The sequence below is a fragment of the Megascapheus bottae genome, chromosome 1 (assembly GCF_031878675.1).
Source record: "Megascapheus bottae isolate mThoBot1 chromosome 1, mThoBot2.hap1, whole genome shotgun sequence".
Classification (NCBI taxonomy): Eukaryota; Metazoa; Chordata; class Mammalia; order Rodentia; family Geomyidae; genus Megascapheus; species Megascapheus bottae.
In genome coordinates, this window is record NC_143509.1 from 34,546,437 (window position 1) to 34,566,566 (window position 20,130).

Below are 20,130 nucleotides of genomic sequence, written 5' to 3' on the forward strand. Positions count from 1 at the left end.
TTGATTTAGTTTTTTTCCCTCCCCCTCCTTACTTCTAAAGAATAAATAAAATGTATTTTATTTTCTTTGGAGCAATTTGTTCAAGCTTTGGGAACCATTTAATTAAATTACTACCTGCTGGAGCACCATCTGTTTTTGCCCTAGAAATAAGAAGCATTGCTTTCTTTCACATAGCCTTCGTAAATATGTAGAAGGTGCCAAAAAGCAATAAATATTATCAGCAGATGGACTCAGGCACTTCAATCTCCACTCAGTCAGTCTTGATTGTTCTGGGCATAGCTTAATGGATTTTTCTGGATAGATTCCTTTAAAAATGTATTATACACAGGAAGGGAGTTGAATTTTTTTCCACAAATTTTCTCACCTTTTCCTCTTAAAGATATAGATCTGTACCCCTGGTCCCTAAAGGAGGTTAGGGTTTCCACGTGAGAAAGGGAATGCAGCAAAGAAAGGAGATATGTTATATAGACAGGAGAGATTATCAGTGAACGTAACTCACAATGAATAACGTGGACATTATGGAGGTTCTTCTTCCCATAATGCCTCAGGTTTCCATTCAACTACTTTGTCTTCCCATAATTCCCTAGGAGTTACCCCAACCAGTGAAAAGAGCTAGGATGGCACATATACAAGCCATCAAGCAATCAGGACAAAGTCCAGGGGAGGAGATATAAGGAGAGCCCTAACTAAACCATGGCACTCTGAAATGATATTATTGTTCTCCTCCTAGAGCACCTCCAGCTTCTTTTTCACTTTCAAATAAACTCGTTTTTGTCTATTTAAAAATATACATTTATTGTCTATTTTTTAATTTGGTAATCTCTTGCCCAAAAGAAGCTAGTTCTGAAAATTTCCTGCATACTCGTATAATGTAGCCAAGGTACACAAAGTTAATAAAGTCTAGAGTAGGTTTTCAAGGAGCCAACTCTCCACATCCTGCTTCTTTCTTCCCTCTGCTTCTGTGTTCTTATCTCTTACAAAGAATATTCCCGCTCTGTAAAGAGCCAGAAACCTGACTCATCCCCTCATTGCAGGCTGATGTGCGTTTAGTGAATTATGAAATTTGAACACTCATGAAACTTACTTGTAATTTTTCTCTTCCTACATACATAGTTTTTAGAAATTTAGGGGACTGGTTATGCATCTATATGAGAAAGAAATTCATTGCATTAGTACTGACTAATGCTTGTCAATCATTTATGGAAAATCATTAACAATTATTATAAATAGTACTTAAAGCATATGTTCATGAATTTTTTATTTGATTATTGTAACCTAAACAAAGTAAGATCCCTTCAGTGTTTGTGTATGTGCTGTTACTGAGGCCTCTACCACTTATTCAGCATTTTTCACTTAAGGCTGGCACTTTATTACATGATCCACATCTCTATATCTGGCTTTTTAGTGGCTAATTAGGGATAAGAGTCTCATAAATTTGCATTTTGTCTGCCTGGTTTAGCTTCAAGTCCTGATCTTCAGATTTCAATTTACTAAGGCTCTAGGATAATAGGCATGAGTCATCAATGCCTGGATGAGAAAGAAAATCTGTTTTGCTATGAACAAATATAACTTTCTGTTCAATTGAAGATCATAATTATAGATGCAAAATTAAAAGCTTCTTGGCCCTTATTGAGTACCAAAATTGTTTATAATTTGATCATGTTAAAGCAGTGCTATATAAAGTGTCAATAACAATATTTGACTTTATTGCTCTTTTGTATGTATTTTGGATTTGGGCTCAGGGCTTCATGATTGCTAGGCAGGCAGTCCACAGCTTGGGGCCAGCCCTTTTTGCTCTGGTTGTTTATGTGGAAGGGTTTTTACTTTTTGCCTAGGTTGATCTAGGCTCAACATCCTCCCAATCTTAGCTTTCAATGTAGCTATGATAATAGGCATGAGTCACAGGAATCCGGTCTCAACTTTCAAAGGTATAGAGACTAGCTGGGCATGAAGAGTTCATGTTTGCAGCCCTAGATGTTCTGGAGGCGGAGATCTGTGGATCATAGTTTGAAACTAGCCTGAGGAAGAAAGTGTGTGAGATTCTTATCTCAAGTTAAGCAACAAAAATTGATAAATGGAGCTGTGGCTTACAAAGTGCCAGCCATATACGAACAACACAGCTCAGCTGAAAGCATAGCTCAGTGTCTGAGGGCCTTTCTTCCTGGTCTCTCAAAGACAGCTCAAGTCCTTAGTATTTAAAGTTTGCCTTTTATAAGAGAAGAGATTTTTGGAAAGATGGTAATGACATAAAGCTTCCTCATAGATTATTGCTGAAATGTAGGTATTCTGTTTGGAAATAACATAATTACAGTTGTGAAGGATAATTACAGAAATGTTACAAAGAGAGGTCTTTATTTTATACACAATTTCAGAGACTTTAATTCCAAAGTAGTGTCTTAAGGATGAGTTAAATTTTACTCCTTCTTCTTCTTCTTCTTTTTTTTTAATGAAGGCTTGGCATTTGGCCTATGGGAAATGATAAAGAAAATATAATCTTTGGTCTGGTAATCATTATTTTAAAGAGCTGGAACTTTATTGTTGCTAATATATAATCCTTATTATATGCAAAAGAATGAACTTTGCACAGCTAGTTATTATATTATTTTAAATTGGTTTTTGACATATCAATAGTAGAATAATAAAAAATGAATATAAAAAACTTAACCATGCAAAGGAGATTTTATTATGAGAACAGTGAAAAGAAATGAAAAACAAAAGCTAAAATTCATGTTGGTATAGTAATATTTGACATTTTAGAATTGAAGTGCTAAGTGAATTTAATAATAATTCATGGCTTATTATTATAAGCCATCTTTGACTGGTGTCAATTATACAAAAATTCTGTTAAATATTTTACATTTAATGTCTTTGTGAATATTGAATTTTCCTGCCTTTTGGCTGACATTTAATTTTATATCAGCATTACTTTTATGTTCCATGAAAGTCTTCCATTTTTTATAATATTCCTGTTCATAAATAAAATATGAATGACATATGCAATGCTTGACTCATTTTAGTAAACTATTGATTTGCTCCAAACTACTGTCATGCATGTATCTGTAGTAAAAAAAATAATAGTGTCACACTAGCCAGAATTTGTAATATATTCTCATTTTGCTTTTTCTTAATACTTCTAACTGAAAAGATTAGGCATTATGAGTATTTTATACTTGAAAGAATTATTTATAGAACTTGAATTTCAGACAATTTCCAGTAAAAAATGGCTAGCCTTTTCTCAGATGCAGTTCCATTTTTATATGGATAGGAGGCCTAAGAGAAATATTGTGAAAATTTATTTAGGTATGTATGTATATATATCCAAGGTGGTCATAGTAAACAATGTTAGTTAGCAAAATCCTGGGTAACTTCTGCCTTCCCTGCATTTTCTGGCTAATTATTAGAAAGAAGTACAATTTTGATACTGTCAGGAGTGGTCAATGAAATTGATTTGATTTTTAGTAGAGACTTGGAATTACAATCTCTCTCTCTCTCTCTCTCTCTCTCTCTCTCTCTCTCTCTCTCTCTCTCTCTCTCTCTCTCTCTCTCTCTCTCTCTCCTGCCTCCCTCCCTGCCTCCCTCCCTCCCTCCCTCCCTCTCTCTCTCTCTCTCTCTCTCTCTCTCTTTCTCTCGGCTTGAACTTGGCTTGAACTTGGCCTGGGCACTATCCCCTTCAGCTCAAGGCTACCACCCTACTCCTGAGCCAAGCCCCACTTTCCATTTTCTAGAAGTTAATTGGAGATAAGAGTTTCAGGTCCGTTTTTGTCAGGTGTTGGCTTTGAAACTTGAGCCTCAGATCTTAGCCTCCTGAGTAGCTCTGATTACAGATGTGAGCCACTGTGCCCAGCTACCATCACTTTTCTTACCACCAATATATTTCCAAAGATACACACTGACTTACTTAAATTATTTTTTTAAATTTTATTGTAATTAAAAGAAGGGTTACAATATATTCACCAGATAGAAGGTGTATTACTTCACCAACATTGATGCCCTTTCTTATGCTTTTTCCCCATTTCCCTTCCCCACACCCTCCCTTCATCCTGTTTTCCTCCTTCCCTATCCTATTTCAAATACACATATATATACAATATATCAGATAACAAGGTAAGATACTGTAACAATATGAGATAACCAAGGGATAACGAAAGAGATGAGAAATAACATAGTACATTAAGAACAACAATCACACCTTATATGGCTCTTGTTTTAATATCCTGGAGATCCTTTCATTTAGCCTCATCCTATATGGCCTTATGTATCTAGGTTTTGCTTTATTGTAAACATCTTCTAGGAGAACCCAAGGTTTCTACTGATTATGATAAATGAGGGAAACTATTGAGCATATGTTCCTTTGAGTCTGGCTTACCTTACTTAATATGATTTTTTGTCTTTCCATTTCCTTGCAAATGGGGTGATGTCATTCTTTCTGATGGCAGTATAGAATTCCATTGTGTATAAATACTGTTAAATTATTTTTTAGACAAAATTTTTAGTCTTACAAGAATCCTACCATGCAATTAATCTTGAACTAATTTCTGCCACTGTAGTGTTTTGAATTAAATCATTAATTTTTATTGCCTTTGGTTCCTGTTCTATGAGTGGAACCTGCAAACTAGATCTTCTTGGAGCTTTCACTAGATAACATATTTTCAGATTTTTCCCATATAAGTTTTTGGAAGGCTCAGATAATGTATATTACATGACCCTGTAACTGAATTTTAAATGAATGTAAGCATCTATCTCTTGTTCCCAACAATTAATCATATACTAGTAATATATTAGTACTTTTTCTAATATGAAAAAGTAATTTTGGAAATGAGATGACTTTTAATTTTATTTAAAAAGTTAAAAAAATGTAGGTTCTTTGTATATTAGTTTCCTACTCTGGGCCATGAGCAGATTTTCTGTTTTATGATTTTTAGGACACATAGCAACACGTTTTTTATTATTATTTTAGAATAAATCACTTTTAGTTTGTAGAAACCTGTTGATCCTTTTCATAAAGTAAAGATATTTATAAAGTAAACTATCAAAGTACTTTTGCAAATGTGAAAAGTAGAGTACTTAGTTGCCTTCTGTAGATAAAAGCTTCATCTACCTGCTCCTGGAAATGTAAAAAACAGTCAAAAAGCAACAATTTATGATCAGTCCTGCCAGGTAAAGGGATGAAAAATTGCAGTGTATCTATCAAAGTAAGAGGCTCCTTTCTGCAGAGAGCTCTCTCCTAGAGCCAAGTGTTGATCATGTTATGTATTAACTCTTGACACCCTCAAAGCCCTCTCAAGACCAGTGTAAGTCACATGGCGTATGCAGGGCTGCAGGATGGACAAAAGAGTTTTAATGGCTCAAAACAGGTCAATAGCAGCTGAATATGAACTGTATCTTTCAAGTTGTTAGTGGCAATGATTTGCTCTTCGTCTACCAGCAGCAGAAGAAAAGTCTTAAAAGTGTTGGTATAAAAAGACCATAAGAAGCAAATGTTGTGGTCTTTTCCTTATAGTGGTGTCATACTCAAGAACAGAGCGTGAGGAAACAAAAATACCTGTTCCAGTATCATGAAGAACAAATGGCAGAGCTCTTTTGGGCCTGGATTGAAAGCCACCAGCAGATGTCTCAGGATTTAGGCAGTACCTTTAGAGGCTCCTTATGGGTGAGATAACATTTGATGATAGACCCAGAGATAAATAAGCCTGTAAGAACTCTGTATTCATTAACAATGTGCTGCTATCTTCTGGGAACTCTTGCTGTCATGGTTATATAAGTAAGGTAATGAATTGTTCTTGTCAAAGTGTTACCCCCTCCCTTGTTTTTTCCTACTTTCCCTCCCCCCACCCACTCCCTTACCACTCCAAGTCATGAACTTTATTTGCAACCTAATGGCTTGTGAGTATCATTGTGGACTTAGTTCCTTCTAATCCTTTGTTTCACCATTTTCTTTTTTTTTAATTTTTATTTTGTACTTTTTTATTGTAAATGTGAGTACAAGGGGCTTATGTACAGTTGCATAAGTCAGGTAATGAGTATAATGAATACATTTCTTTTTTTCACCATTTTCTTATTCCCCTTCCCTTCACCAAATAAGATAAACACGTGTCCAACGCACATCAAAAAAGATGGTGACAACAGGGAATAAACCATAGAGGAGGAGAAATGAAAAAAAAGCAACTTCACATAGAACATTTTAAAAAATACTCTTATTTTCATAAAAACACTTAGAGACATGAATATTGTAATCCTTCCAAGATTGGGTTTTAGAATTTTAACAGTCTAGGTTTATCTTCCATTTGCTAGTTGTAGGAACTTAGAAAAATAAGACTTAACTACTAAACCTCAGCTAACTTTATTTGTAAATGGGAAAGGGATAGGACCTCACATTCAGGATTGGTTAAAGTAAATAAATCTGGCAAAACAACTTTGACCTTCTAGTAAGCTCTGACTTATTTTAAGTGTTCATTAGCTAATCAGTTAGCAAATTGTTTTGAATATAGTATGGGGATATTTCTACTTCTGGGTATGAAAATCCAAATGTAAAAGATAAAAGAGATTGATGTGTTTTGCCCTAACACAGTGATCTGCAACTTAAATGACTTTTTACCTCAGAAACACAGACTCTTGCACCCAGGATGTATTAAAAGCAGGATAAACCTGCACACTAGCCCCCTCTGCATCGGTGTCTTTTTATCTGAGCCATGCTCTCCTGCAGCCACTTTAAAGTTACCTCAGATTCCAGAAGGAACAGGGTTTATTAATAAATACGACAGAAAGCAAACTTCCCTCAGACAGGCAATGCTTTCTTCCTATCTTCTTGTGACAAAAAGTGTAACTTCCCCAAAGTATAACTGCTAAAAACTCAGGACAAAACAGACCAGCTAACAGAAACCCTTTGGATTCTCTTTTGAAATGAACATTGATATAGGCAATAGTCAACCAGGCCAAAACTCTAACTGGACTATTTAATCATCATGTATGTTTCTCTCCTACCCCCCAGCCCATTCTTTCTTCATACAATCTAGAGCTAATGTTTGTAATCCAAAGTTTGTTGAAGATATATTAAAAAGCTGTTTGCTCCTGGCTTCCACATACTAAATTTCCTTATCTGCTTTCCTGCCCTTCATCATGCCACTTTATGTGAAATTCATGGGCAAGTGGCTAGATCTGACATGTGCAATCCCAGGAGTTTGGGGTCTAAAACTCCAGTTTCACTTCTACTTACCCGATACATGTATATTTCACCTGTAAGCCATTTCAAATACTCTGAAGATATAAAAGAAATAAACCCCATAGATGTAAATACTTCTAGAGATTCAGACTATAAATGGAAATAATGTTTAGGCAAAAGTAAAAGAAACCTGAAGACAGTCTTGCCACGGTCTGGGTGGTTCAGACTTGTAAGCCTAGCTACAAAGGAGGCTGAGATTTGAGGACTGAGGCTATATGTCAGCTGTTGCAGGAAGTCCAGTGAATCACCCAAAATGGTAGTGGAGATGTGACTTAATGGTGGAGTACCAGCATTAAGGGGGTAAAAAAAAAAGAGCTATGGGTCTGGAGGTGCAGCTTAGTGGTAGAGTGCTTCCATGGCATGCATGAAGTCCTAGGTTCAATTCTTCAGTACCACACAAACAGAAAAAGCCGGAAGTGGCACTGTGGCATGGTGGAATGATACCAACAGGTACCAGGAAAAGGATCTATGGCAGGAATAAAGCTAAGCTGATATCTCTGAATCAAGAGAATTTTGTAGTACTAGTAAGCTGAACTCAGAGGACAGATGTGCTGAATGGCATTAAATTATCAAGCCACCCACAGGGCATACTTTGTCTTATTTCAGTTCATTTAAATTAATTCTTCATAAAATCATTATATCATTATGATATTTAAAAGCCTTATCATAAATTGAGGTTAGTAGGCCCAACAGACCATCTAGTTGGGTGTGTTACACAAAGTAGAGCGTTCAGGTCCCCAAAGCAAGGCTAGGATTATTCTGGTACTGGCAGGTGGTCATGCATATGCAAATGGCCTAACTGCCTACAACAAATTTGTATCACATTAAATATTATTTTTTCAAATGGTTGTGAGTTGATTTTGCAATTTATAGCTGATTAGTGTGGAATGCTCCAGTATTCTACCATTTACCATGTCTTTTGCTTAGGGTGAAGTTGTAGTAAACCCTTTATGACTTGAGTCTTTGCTCTCTTAACGTTCTGCAGGTTATTGCCCATTTTAGAATGGCTTTCACTCAGCTGGGCAAGGTGGCTCACGCCTGTAATCACAGCTACTCAGGAGGCTGAGATCTGAGGATCAAGCTTCAAAGCTAACCCTGGTACTAAAGTTCAAGAGACTCATCTTCAATTAATCACTAGAAAATAGGAAGTGGGGCTGTGGTTCGAGGGGTAGGGCAGTAACCTTGAACTGAAGAGCTCAGGGACAGTGTCCAGGCTCAGAGTTCAAGTCCCAAGACCAACAAAAAATGGCTTTCACTGAATTCCTTTTTCTAAAACTAAAATACAAATGGTAATTTTTCTTTACACTCACTTCACATACTATTTATTCAATTAGTGAAGCATGAAAAACAACTAATTGTAATTTCTTCTGTGATACTGACATATAAAATTGCAACTAAATAAGGAATTTGTAATGCATTTATAGACATGATAGCAATTGCCAAAGCTGTTTGACAAAACAACAGATGCAAAAAAATTATACTGATAAATGAAGCCTGGAAACTGTCTTCTGAATGACTGATTTTGTCCGGCTTATTTTTGTCCTGTCTTCAAATCCAGATTATTAAACGTTCAACAACAAAAATATTATATCAGAACAATCTGGCATTGGTGGCTGATATCTGTAATTCTAGCTACTCAAGAGGTTGGGATATGAGGATGGATGTTTAAATCTAGCCCTGACAGGAAAGTCCATGAGACTCTTATCTTGAGTCAACAAGAAAAAAAGCTAGAAGTAGGACTGTGGCTCACTATCCTTATGCAACAAAAGCAATGCCTAGGATCTGAATTCAAGTGCCAGGATCATCAAACATGTGTGTTAATACACACATGTGTACATATGTGTGTACATGTAAGTATGTGTGCATACATGTATAAATGTCATAAACATGGATTTATTTCAATTAACTAGATTCATACTGAAAAATTATACCAATTTTTTCAACTTAAAACTATTTTAAAGTTAGGTTTTAAAATTCTGGGTAGTACAAATGAAGCTTACTGCTACAGTAATAATGTAACACTACATCAAGAATACATAATAAATGCCTTTATATAATGCAATGACATTTCTAAGAAATTTATTTTCTTTAAGTCAGTCCATACAAACCAGCAAATAGCTTGACATTCTAAGCTTCAGAAAACACTACATAATATGTTTCTCATTTTACAGAATGATTCATCATAAGAGAGTCTTTTTGTATTAAAGTTAATCCGCTGAAGTCATTTATTTCTTCTACTTGTAAAAGAACTTCTGTAGGCAAAAAACCATCAGATATCTTCCCAGTTCTAATAAGATTTACACAGTGTTTTCTATTGTTTGAGTCACAATACTATCAATAAAATCATAGTAGCTCAAGTCAACTGTTGATAACAAGATGGCATTCTACAATACACAAATATCTTAAGTTATTACATAGTGGTAAGTTCTATTAAAAAATCTTTTATTTACGTAGGAATTGACTTAACTAAGAATGTAAAGGACCTTTTTGATGAAAACTTTAAACCCTGAAAAAGGTAATTAAAGCAGAACTGAGGAAATGGAAAAACCTCCCAGGCTCCTAGATTGGAAGAATTAACATCGTGAAAATGGCAATCTTGCCAAATGCTATCTACAAATTCGATGCAATACCCATTAATTTCCCAATGTCATTCTTTAAAGAAATAGGAAAGGGAATCCAAAATTTCACATGCAATAATAAAAGACTCTGTTTAGCAAAAACAATCCTTAGCAGAAAAAAACAGCACAGGAGGAATTTCAATACCAAATTTTAGACTCCATTACAGAGCTATAGTGACCAAAACAGCTTGGTACTGGCTCAACCATCCCATTAAAAATGGGGACCAAGACATGAGAAAGGGTATCAATGTATGTGAAGTAATGCACCTTCCATCTGGTGAATGTAATGTAACCCTTCTATTACTTACAATAAAAATATATGGAAATAAAGATTTAAAGAGTCTTCTCTGAAGAAGAAATAAAAATGGCCTATAGACACATGAAGAAATGTTTGACACCTCTGGCCATAAAAGAAATGCAAATCCAAACAACTCTAAGATTTCACCTCACTCCAGTTAGAATGGCCATGATTCATAAATCCAATAACAACAGATGCTGGCGGGGATGTGGCCAAGAGGGATTTCTACTACAATGTTGTTCGGAGTGCAAACTCATTCAACCACTATGGAATGCAGTATGGCAGTTCCTCAAAAGACTAAACATAGAGCTCCCCTATGACCCAGCAATTCCACTACTTGGCATTTACCCAACTGTCCAGAAACAGGGACATACTAAATCCACTAGCACAATGATGTTCATTGCAGCACTATTTAACATAGCAAAGATATGGAACCAACCCAGATGCCCCTCAGTTGATGAGTGGATCATCAAGATTTAGTATTTATACACAATGGAATTTTATGCTGATGTCAGAAAGAACAACATCACCCCATTTTTAAAGAAATGGAAAGACTTAGAAAAAATTATATTAAGTGAAGTAAGCCAGACTCAAAGGAACATAGGCTCAATAGTTTCCCTCATTTGTCATAATCAGTAGAAACCTTGGTCTCTCCTAGCAGAGTTTTACAGTAGAGCAAAACCTAAATACATAAGGCCATATAGTATGATGCTAAATGAAAGGACCTCCAGGATATAGAAACAAAAGCCATATAATGAGTGATTGTTGTTCTTATTGTACTGTGTTATCTCATCTCTGTTGCTGTCCTCTGCTTATCTCATGATGTTACAGTATTTTACCTTGTTATCTGATATATTGTATATATGCTTATTTGGCTATTTGAAATAGGATGTGGAAGGGGGAAAACAAGATGAGGGGAGGGGTTGGGGGAGGGAAATGGGGACCAAGACATGAGAAAGGGTACCAATGTTTGTGAAGCAATGCACCCTCTATCTGGTGAATATAATGTAATCCTTCTATTAATTACAATAAAAATATATGAAAAAAACTTTTAGTGTTACAGAAAAAAAACTCTCTTTTTGTATAGAGATTAAATGGAAATTAGGGCTGTCATGATATGGTGTAGAATTGGAGCATGTAAGCCAAAAATAATGACTTTTATATCCACATTAACCAAACATCTGTCATTCTGGGGCAGGACTGTAGTTAACAAGTTGTTTGTCATGCTCAAAAGCATTTGAGCACTCAATTCCATTTCTCATTAACTCCAGGTCTTGTTATTAAAATTTCTAGGTCTCTGGTCATCTTTGAATTTAATTATATTTTAAACTTGTATTCTTCTGATACTTCCATTATCTTTAGCTCTTTGTAATTTCTGAAATGATCCTTTCATTTACAATACATTAGACTCTGACACTTGAAATAAAATTAATCTTCATTACTATTTATAATATCTGTGCAAACTAGTTCTATTTTTGTATTTTGAAAGTATGGAATTGTAATGTAAAGATATTTAGTTGCTGATCTGAATCACAAAGCACAGCTAGAATTTGAAGTAGGTAGTTTCATACATACCTAATTTAAAATCAAACCATTACTATAATGAATTCTTTAAGATTTCTCTAAAAGAAAGGAATAGTAGTGTGGTGACATTGCATTTCTCAGTGGTTTAGTAATACATAACTCATTAAGCAAAAATTTTCCTTAATAGTACTTGGTATTTAAAATATTTGCCAGCTGCCACAAATGTAGGGTTTAACTAAATTGGTGATGGTCAGATTGTAGTTTATATATTAAACTTTCTGAATGTTTTTTGTGTTTGTTTCTAATATAATTTACTCATACAATGTATGAGAGAAATAGCATTCAGAAGCATCAATTTATTTTTTAAAGTAACAATATGTTCTATATGGTTACAAATTCTTTTTTATTGATCAAAACCTTTCATAGTTTAGAAAAAGTCCTTTTAATTCACTTATATCTTCTTTGCTTTCCTTTATAGAGATATAAGACTGTCCAAAAAAGAAATGAGTTTTTATACTGAATTTTAAAACCATAGTAGGAAGGTATAGGAAGAAGTTGTATCTAAGGGACTAAGATCTGTTGATAATATACAAATATATTTTCCATAACAAATTGGGTTATAAAAAGACCTAATGTGATAATAAGAATATTATCACATATATATATAATAGAATTTATTTCTTTTAGAAGGAATGTCAAAAGTTTCTATGACCTTATGTGTATCCACTTCAGTCTATTATAAACAAAGTCTATGTGGTACATTCTAAGATCTGTTATGTGCATTTTAAAAGTCATTCACATAAGATACTTTTAAAGAAATATGAAATCTTATGTTAGTGAATAATGGGCATTAGTAGTAGAAAAATATAATGGTCTAATAACATATGATCATGTCTAAGAAATGCCTATGATTTCTTTTTGTAACATAACATTTTCTTTTTAATAGGCAATTTGGAAACTCTAGTGAATAGAAAGTTATCTTCTTCACTTGTGTCACAAGCTTAGACATTTTACAGATAGAGGCATTGTGAGAACCATGGGATTTCTGTCAAATTTCATTAACCAGGCCCTGGTTAATATTATAAAAATATTTTCCAGATACTGTGTTAGACTAGATTTGCAGCAGCCACTTCCTTTAATATACAATATACATAATAATAGAACAAATAATCATTATGAATATATATAATGAATAGTATATAATCTAAAATATTTGCCAGCTATTAAACTAGATCTATAGTATTAAACTAGATCTGTAGCAGTCACATCCTTTAATATGTAATAGAATATATAGGATATATTCATATATCAATGTGTATGTATACAACTTTTTATGCCTTATATGCACACTTATTTATTATCTATACTCTATTTGATAGGCTTTTCCAATTAGGTGACAAAAATTTTTCATTAGATAGATAGACCAATTTTTATTATTGTTTGCTCATTTCTTTGATTCTTTTTCTTTCTTTGTGGAACTTGTCTGTATTTATTCTGTTTTTTATTATCTTTAGTTGTAGAAAGGAGTTTCCATTTTACTAGGCAGTTTATGAATGCAAGGCATCTTGATCTGTGCCACCCCTTTCAATATCATACTTCCCAACTCACCTTTTCTTTCACTCTTCTTAATTTTGTTCTGCATACATTGAATTTCTGACTCTATTATCTCCTTTTCTTTCTCTTTTTCCAATTATCCTTCTCCCTTTAACCGCAACATATCCCTTTCAAGTACCTACTTCCCATTGATTTCTTTTATAGCAAGTGGTTACATCTACCTTGACTGGATCATGTTCTCCTAGAAAATAGAGCATACTGGAAACTTTTTAATGTGTGATAATTCTGAAAGTGATGAGAAGCCTGTCAAACCTTTATCTATCATGGTGAGAAGTTAATATCTGTATCTGCCTTACATTCTAATTGATGGCTCTGTCACATGTTTGAAAAGCATTAAATTGCTGATGTACATTTGATGGAATGCCTATTGTCAACTAGAGATGAAAACTCTGCCCCATTATAGTTAATTTTTAAATGATTTGTACAGAAATGACTTTGAATGTTTGGAATAGAGGTCAGAACATGAATCGCACATTTCTGAAGTATCTTTTTTATGACAAGTCTTCCCTAAGCATAAACTATGTTCTACAATTTCACTATTTTATGAATCTTTAGACAAAAAGAGAAAAAGGGATTCTGCTTCTTTAAAATGGAAGAAAAGGGCCAGGAGTTTAGCCTAGTGATAGAGTGCTTGTCTAGCATACCTGGGTTCAATTCCTTGGTACCACATACACAAAAATGCTGGGAGTGGTGCTGCTGCACAAGTGGCAGAGCGCTAGCCTTGAGACCGCCCAAAGACAGTCCCAGGCCCTGAATTCAAGTCCCAGGACTGGAAAAAAAACACAATGGGAGAAAAATACTACGGCATTGAGAGGATATGAGTATATTAATTCATAATGCCTAAATTGACAATTTAAAGAAACAACATATGTCAAAACTTAGCAATTTACTGATCCTTTAGTCAAAGAAGAAAGCAATGCTTACTAGAGATACTGTACTTTATAATATGTATTAAAATGAATTGATTTATAGTCAGGCACTAGTGTAATGACTCACGTCTGAAATACTAGTAATTTAGGAGGCTGAGATCTGAGAATCCAGGTTCAAAGCCAGCTTGGGCAAGAAAGTTCATAGAGCAGGAACTAGAAGTATGACTTAAGTGGTAGAATTCCAACCTTGAATGAAAGAGTTAACAGCCCTCAGGTTCTGAGTTCAAGCCCTATTATGCACAAACACAGACTCTCACACACAAACACATACACACACACACACACACACACACACACACACATGCACGCACGCACACACATATTAGGGGATGCTCCATCTCCAACTAACCAGTAAAAGGACAGGGTTGCAGGTTGGCTTATGTTCTTAAATTGGAGAGTGCCAGCTGGAAGAAATCAAACTGAGTAAGCATGAAGCCTTGGGTTCAAGCGAGAAGCAATCAAATAAAAGGTGGGCTGGTGACTCATGTCTGTAATTCCAGCTTCTTAGGAAGCTGCATTGTGAGGCTGATGGTTCAAGGCCATCTTAGTCCAGAAAGTTCATGAGACTTTTATGTCCAATTAATCACTCAGAAGCCACAGGTTAGCTGTGGCTCAAGTGGTGGAGTGCTAGCTTTGCACAAAATACCTCAGGGCTAACTCCCAGGCCCTGAGTTCATGCCTTAGGACCAGCAAAATTTAAAGTAAAATAAATTCATTTGTAATATGTATAACATTAGTTTTCCTTTAAACTTTTAATTATATTTTTATGAAAGCACAAGATCCTATAGAAGGTAAATACTTCAATTCTGGTAGGTTTCTTAGATTTCCTTTTCAGTAACAAGACAGTTATAATCACAGATTTTAGAAGGCTTTTATTCTATTAACTTCAAATTATGCCTACCCTCTAGTGTTTCATGTTAACATTTTCTTTAAGCCATACCTGGTTTCTTCCTGTTAGGCTATCAGTTACCATTTAAACTGTTTGAATAATTATCATTAAGTTCAGAATTAAAATACTATACCATATTATTTGTGGAACAACACCATTAGGAAGTGGATCAGGACTCAGGAAAGAAAAAGCATGCGAATCAATTCCCAATGGGCTTCCAGAACCTATCAAATAGTGTTTATGTCATAGCAGAGCAGTGTGTTTTAGTTTCTATCCACAGATTAAATGCAAACTAAGAAGCTGGAACAAACTGAACTGCATTATGCGTATGGAATACTTTGTCATTTTCTCTGTAACAACTTACAAGATTGTGTGTTTTCTTTAGCCTTATTTAATACATTTTATTGTTTCCAACAATCCTTGATAATTTTGTCCCCTCAAAGATCTGCTGACTTGCTTCTTACTCATGTTATCATTACATTATAGATGCTTGAGTTTCCCACTTGCAACTAAGGTTGATGACACCATGGCAAGTGTATGCAGAATATTCTCATGCTCATTTCCCACACAGAAAAGTCTTGGCCCTTTGTCCAATATGGGTTTTTCCTAGCATTTCTAGTCCTGTGATCATCCTCCAGTAAGGCTTGTTGTGTAGCTTTTTCATATGCCTTCTGATAATTTGCTAAATTTCATCCCCCTTGCATTTTTCCTTGCCAATGAAAGGTAACTGAGAGGTCATTAAAGAATTTCTTCTTGGGCTGGGAGTGTTGCCTAGTGGTGGAGTGCTTGCCTAACATGTATGAAAACTTGGGTTCGATTCCTGGGTTTTACATACACAGAAAAAGCTGAAGTGGCACTTGTTGCTCAAGTAGTAGAGCGTTAGCCTTGAGAAAGTACAAGAACAGTACCCAGGACCTGAGTTCAAGCCCCAGGCCTGGCAAAAAAAAAAAAAAGTTCTTACATGTTCCACCTGAATCAAACTTTTGTTGTTACCCTTCAGCTTTGCGTATTTTATTTGGTATCTTTCTTTGATTGGATTGTTGCCTATTTTGGAATAAGAACCCACTTATCTTTGTGGAGGGTGCTGTGTGTGTGTGTGTGTGTGTGTGTGTGTGTGTGTGTGTGTGTGTGTGTTGTAATACACATGGATCCCAGTATGATCTCAAACTTGAATCTTTGAATGCTGGGATTAAAGGTGTGTTTTACTAAGCCTGTTTAATTTATCATTATTACATCTCTGATGCCTGATAAGAATGCGATACTAACCCTTATTAGGTCAACTCTAGATGAAAATGAGCCATATATTGTAGGTTTGCTTATAAAAGTTCCAGTCAAAAATACGGTTTTTGCATTATAAACTTTAATAATTAATCATATTCATAATTTCTTAGAAATTCTGAACATGTTAATTAAGTAGGCCTCTGCTTATTATGAATGACCATAACTTGGTGCATAATTCCATTTCCGTTTTCAAAGTTTTTTCATCTTTTTCATTTGCCAATCATTGGCCCAAAGGCAATTAGCTAATCAGTTATCAGCTGAGCTTTCTTATTTATCCATCCCAGTAGGAAGCACAGAAAACCCATAAAACTTAGGGAGGAACCTTAGCATCCAGCTGGGGTGACAAATCTAATACACAGAAAATTTAAGTGTAAATACTCTTAATCTGCCACCATAATGCTCCAGTGGGTTATTGAAGAGAGGCGTAAGACCACTTGCAGTTAATTAGCCCAGTTATCCTAATACCACTCTGCAGGATACAGCAACCTGTCATCCAAAACTGAGGAGGGGAGAAAAACCTCCATCTGCCACTCCTGTATTAAGGTTATGAAACTAAATGCTCTTAGGCTGGCAAATGGCTTCCATTTTTGGATTCATGCCATTCCAGATTTTTAGTTAAAGTTCACTGAGACAGATCAGTTGGTGGCACAATTTTTTGGAACTTTAATGGCTTTCAAACATCTCCCCTTTTCTGATAATCTATGACTATGTAGATATATCCCGTTTTACCTCATGGAGTTCTGGAATGTTGATGATTAGCTGTTTTGCCTATTATTGTCTTACATCTGTGTTTTTAGAACTTACTCTGGTAAATACATTTATTTCTAATTTTTTATTCTACTTTTGTTCTTATCAAAAATTTTTTGTATTTGCCCTTAAATTGTAAAAAGCACTTTTGTAATATGGAATTTAATTTTGCCTTCCTTGCTTTACATGATATTCCACTGTAGTTGTATATTATAACTTTGTTATTCTCCTGAATCAACAGTTAACTGTGTATGTGTCTATGTGAATTTAAAAAATATTTTCTCCTAATCTTTCTAACAAAAATATTTAACTTTTGTAACCTTTCTTGCTTATAGTTACATCTACAACAGAATATGATGCAATTATTGTTTCTTATAAAAACTATTTTCTCTCATATGATTAATTATTCTCTTAGATGTGAACAATTACAATCACTAAGATTTCTTGCATATCAGGAAAGCTTATTCTTTTGTTTCTTTTTAACCTTGTGATTTTTAAAAATGTTTACTTAAAGACAATATTTTTTTCTCTTTTACATAGGTAAAAAGATGGCTTATCAGAAGGTCCATGCGGGTCAAAGAACTTCTGGCCACTCACAGTACTTAGACAGTGATGACCTTCAAACCACTGCCCTTGACTTAGAGTGGGATATGGAGAAGGAGCTAGAGGAGCCTGGTTTTGACCAGTTCCAAATAGATAATGCTGAGAGTCAGAATCTGGGACACTCAGAGACTTCAGATCTCAACCTTGATTCTATTCAACCAGCAACTTCACCAAAAGGAAGGTTCCAGCGACTTCAAGAAGAGTCTGACTATATTAGCCACTATACAAGATCTTCACCAAAGAGCAGCCATGGCAACTTTTGCCACTTCTTAAAATTGCTTTCCATAGCTACCATTTTATTTATTTTTGGAATTTTGATAGGTTATTATACACGTGCACATTGCCCTTCAGATGCCATATCTTCAGCAACCAATGATCCTCAGTTACACCAAGAGATTCTCAAAACAATCCAAGCCGAAGATATTAAGAAGTCTTTCAGGTATGTGTGGCAGAAATGGTTGTTGGTGGGATATGACATCTTCCTGGGAAGATATCATCAGAAGATAGTGAATTGGTGATTTTATCATAGTATAATTAAGTTTTTCCCCAACTGAGAGATATAACTTACCCTCACACTAAGAATCAAAAAAAATATGGACAAGGTCCATATTTTAAAATTTATGGTACTGTAATTCAAACTTACGATGCTGCTTTATGAGTGGATAATATGAATCATAACTCGTATGAAGATAAAAATACAACACATTTTATTCCCTTTGAGAAGCCCACATATACTAACTTAACGATGAAAATTTGTCAGAGGTATGTGCAATGAAAACTAGGACATAAGCCATATGATTAAAATCTTTAACACCATCAGAATACAACAAACCTACTTTATTGGCTGAAGTAATTGCCATCATTATAATATGATTGGTAATGTTTGAACTCCCACTTTCCTGATCTTCTATTAAGTGTTTCCTATTTGGTCATACTGGGTTGCATAAGTCAGATTTCCAAAGCTTAACTCTTGATAGCAGATGGTTTAAGCCAGAAATTGTTGGGTTTATAGTGAAATTAGAAGAAACTTCTTACTCAAGCCTTAAGTCTGAGTTCTTGGGGAAAGTTTTATAAACAAAAGTTGAATTGTAGAAAACAATGTAATACAATTTGATTTGTAGAGTTTGCTGCTTCCCATATTTTGTAAATCAAGAAGCTAGAAGGAAAAAACTTGTTTTCATTGTTGATATACCTTCTCCATATTTACTGTTAAAGAACATTGCGGGTTAGTCGTCTGTACTACTTGTAGATTGATAGAGTGGTACTACTTAATCTGGATATTCATTTGGGGTTTTGTTGTGAATTTCTAGTTAACTTCTCTTGGGAATTTGTCCAGTGGGAACTCATACTTAACCCAGGGAGTGAAGTGACAGTGGTGCTGAGGTTGATGAGCTCCAACACAACACACTTCCAGAAGATTATACCTGACTGCTAGTCACTCTTCCTTGAATATCTATGAATGTTTTTCATTATCTGTGTTTGCTACACTTGAGATTCTGAGTACTACTTAATCATTATTTCTAACTCACTTTTCTAGATATGCACAACTCTGATAATTGTGGATAATATAACATGCACATTTGTAGTGAGATTTCATGTGGCAAATTATACTCTCATATATAAGCTCTCCTTATTTATTGTATTTTATTGTCAGGGTTACAGTTACATTTGTCAAATAGTTGGAACATGACTTCTTAAATAAGCAATTCTATGTACAGATCAATGTTGTAATTTCATCTGGGTTTTTTAATTATTTCTATTCTCTTTATGTAATCTAAAGACTTGCCATTCACCAAAACAGTTTTTGAATGCAGTGCACCCTTCCAACATTCTCACCCACCTCTCCCAACCCATCCCTTCCCTTATTTACCTTAATTCTTCATTCTCTATTCCTCTTCCCTTGGTCCCACCCACCCGCTCCTGAAGGTAAACATTTTCTTGTACTTATTTGTTTCAGCAATGTAGCTATTATAAACAGTCACTTGTTACCTTTTTGCATACAGGGAATAGCTTTTTAACTTTAAAAAATAATTGTATTTTATTGTCATGGTGATGTATACAGGGTTATAGTCATATTAGTCATAATGGGTACATTAAAAAATAAACATATATACAATATACCAGGTACCAAAATCAGATACAGTAACCACATGTGATAAACCATAAGAAGAAAAGAAAAAAAGAGAGAGAGAAAAATAACTTCACATAGTAAGTTAAGAACACAATTACAAAGATAAACCTCTTATTTCCATATCCTGGAGTTCATTTCACTTAACCTCATTCTATATGGCCAATATGCATTTAACTTTCAAAAAATGATTAAATTAAAATATTTGTTATTTTTCTTAGGAATACAATTTTCAGAAGAGAAAGTCCTAACAAAATTAAAGAAAAAAATCAGAAAGACA

At 34.7% G+C, this 20,130-nt stretch overlaps 1 protein-coding gene across 1 annotated transcript in view; it reads left to right on the plus strand.

The window, feature by feature from the left end:
- Positions 1-20,130, plus strand: part of Naaladl2 (N-acetylated alpha-linked acidic dipeptidase like 2) — an 855,862-nt gene that overhangs the window by 183,542 nt on the left and 652,190 nt on the right. Inside the window, exon 2 of the mRNA XM_090342362.1 lies at positions 17,660-18,161. Coding sequence (XP_090198488.1) covers positions 17,660-18,161 — 502 coding nt within the window. The remainder of the gene's footprint in view (positions 1-17,659; positions 18,162-20,130) is intronic.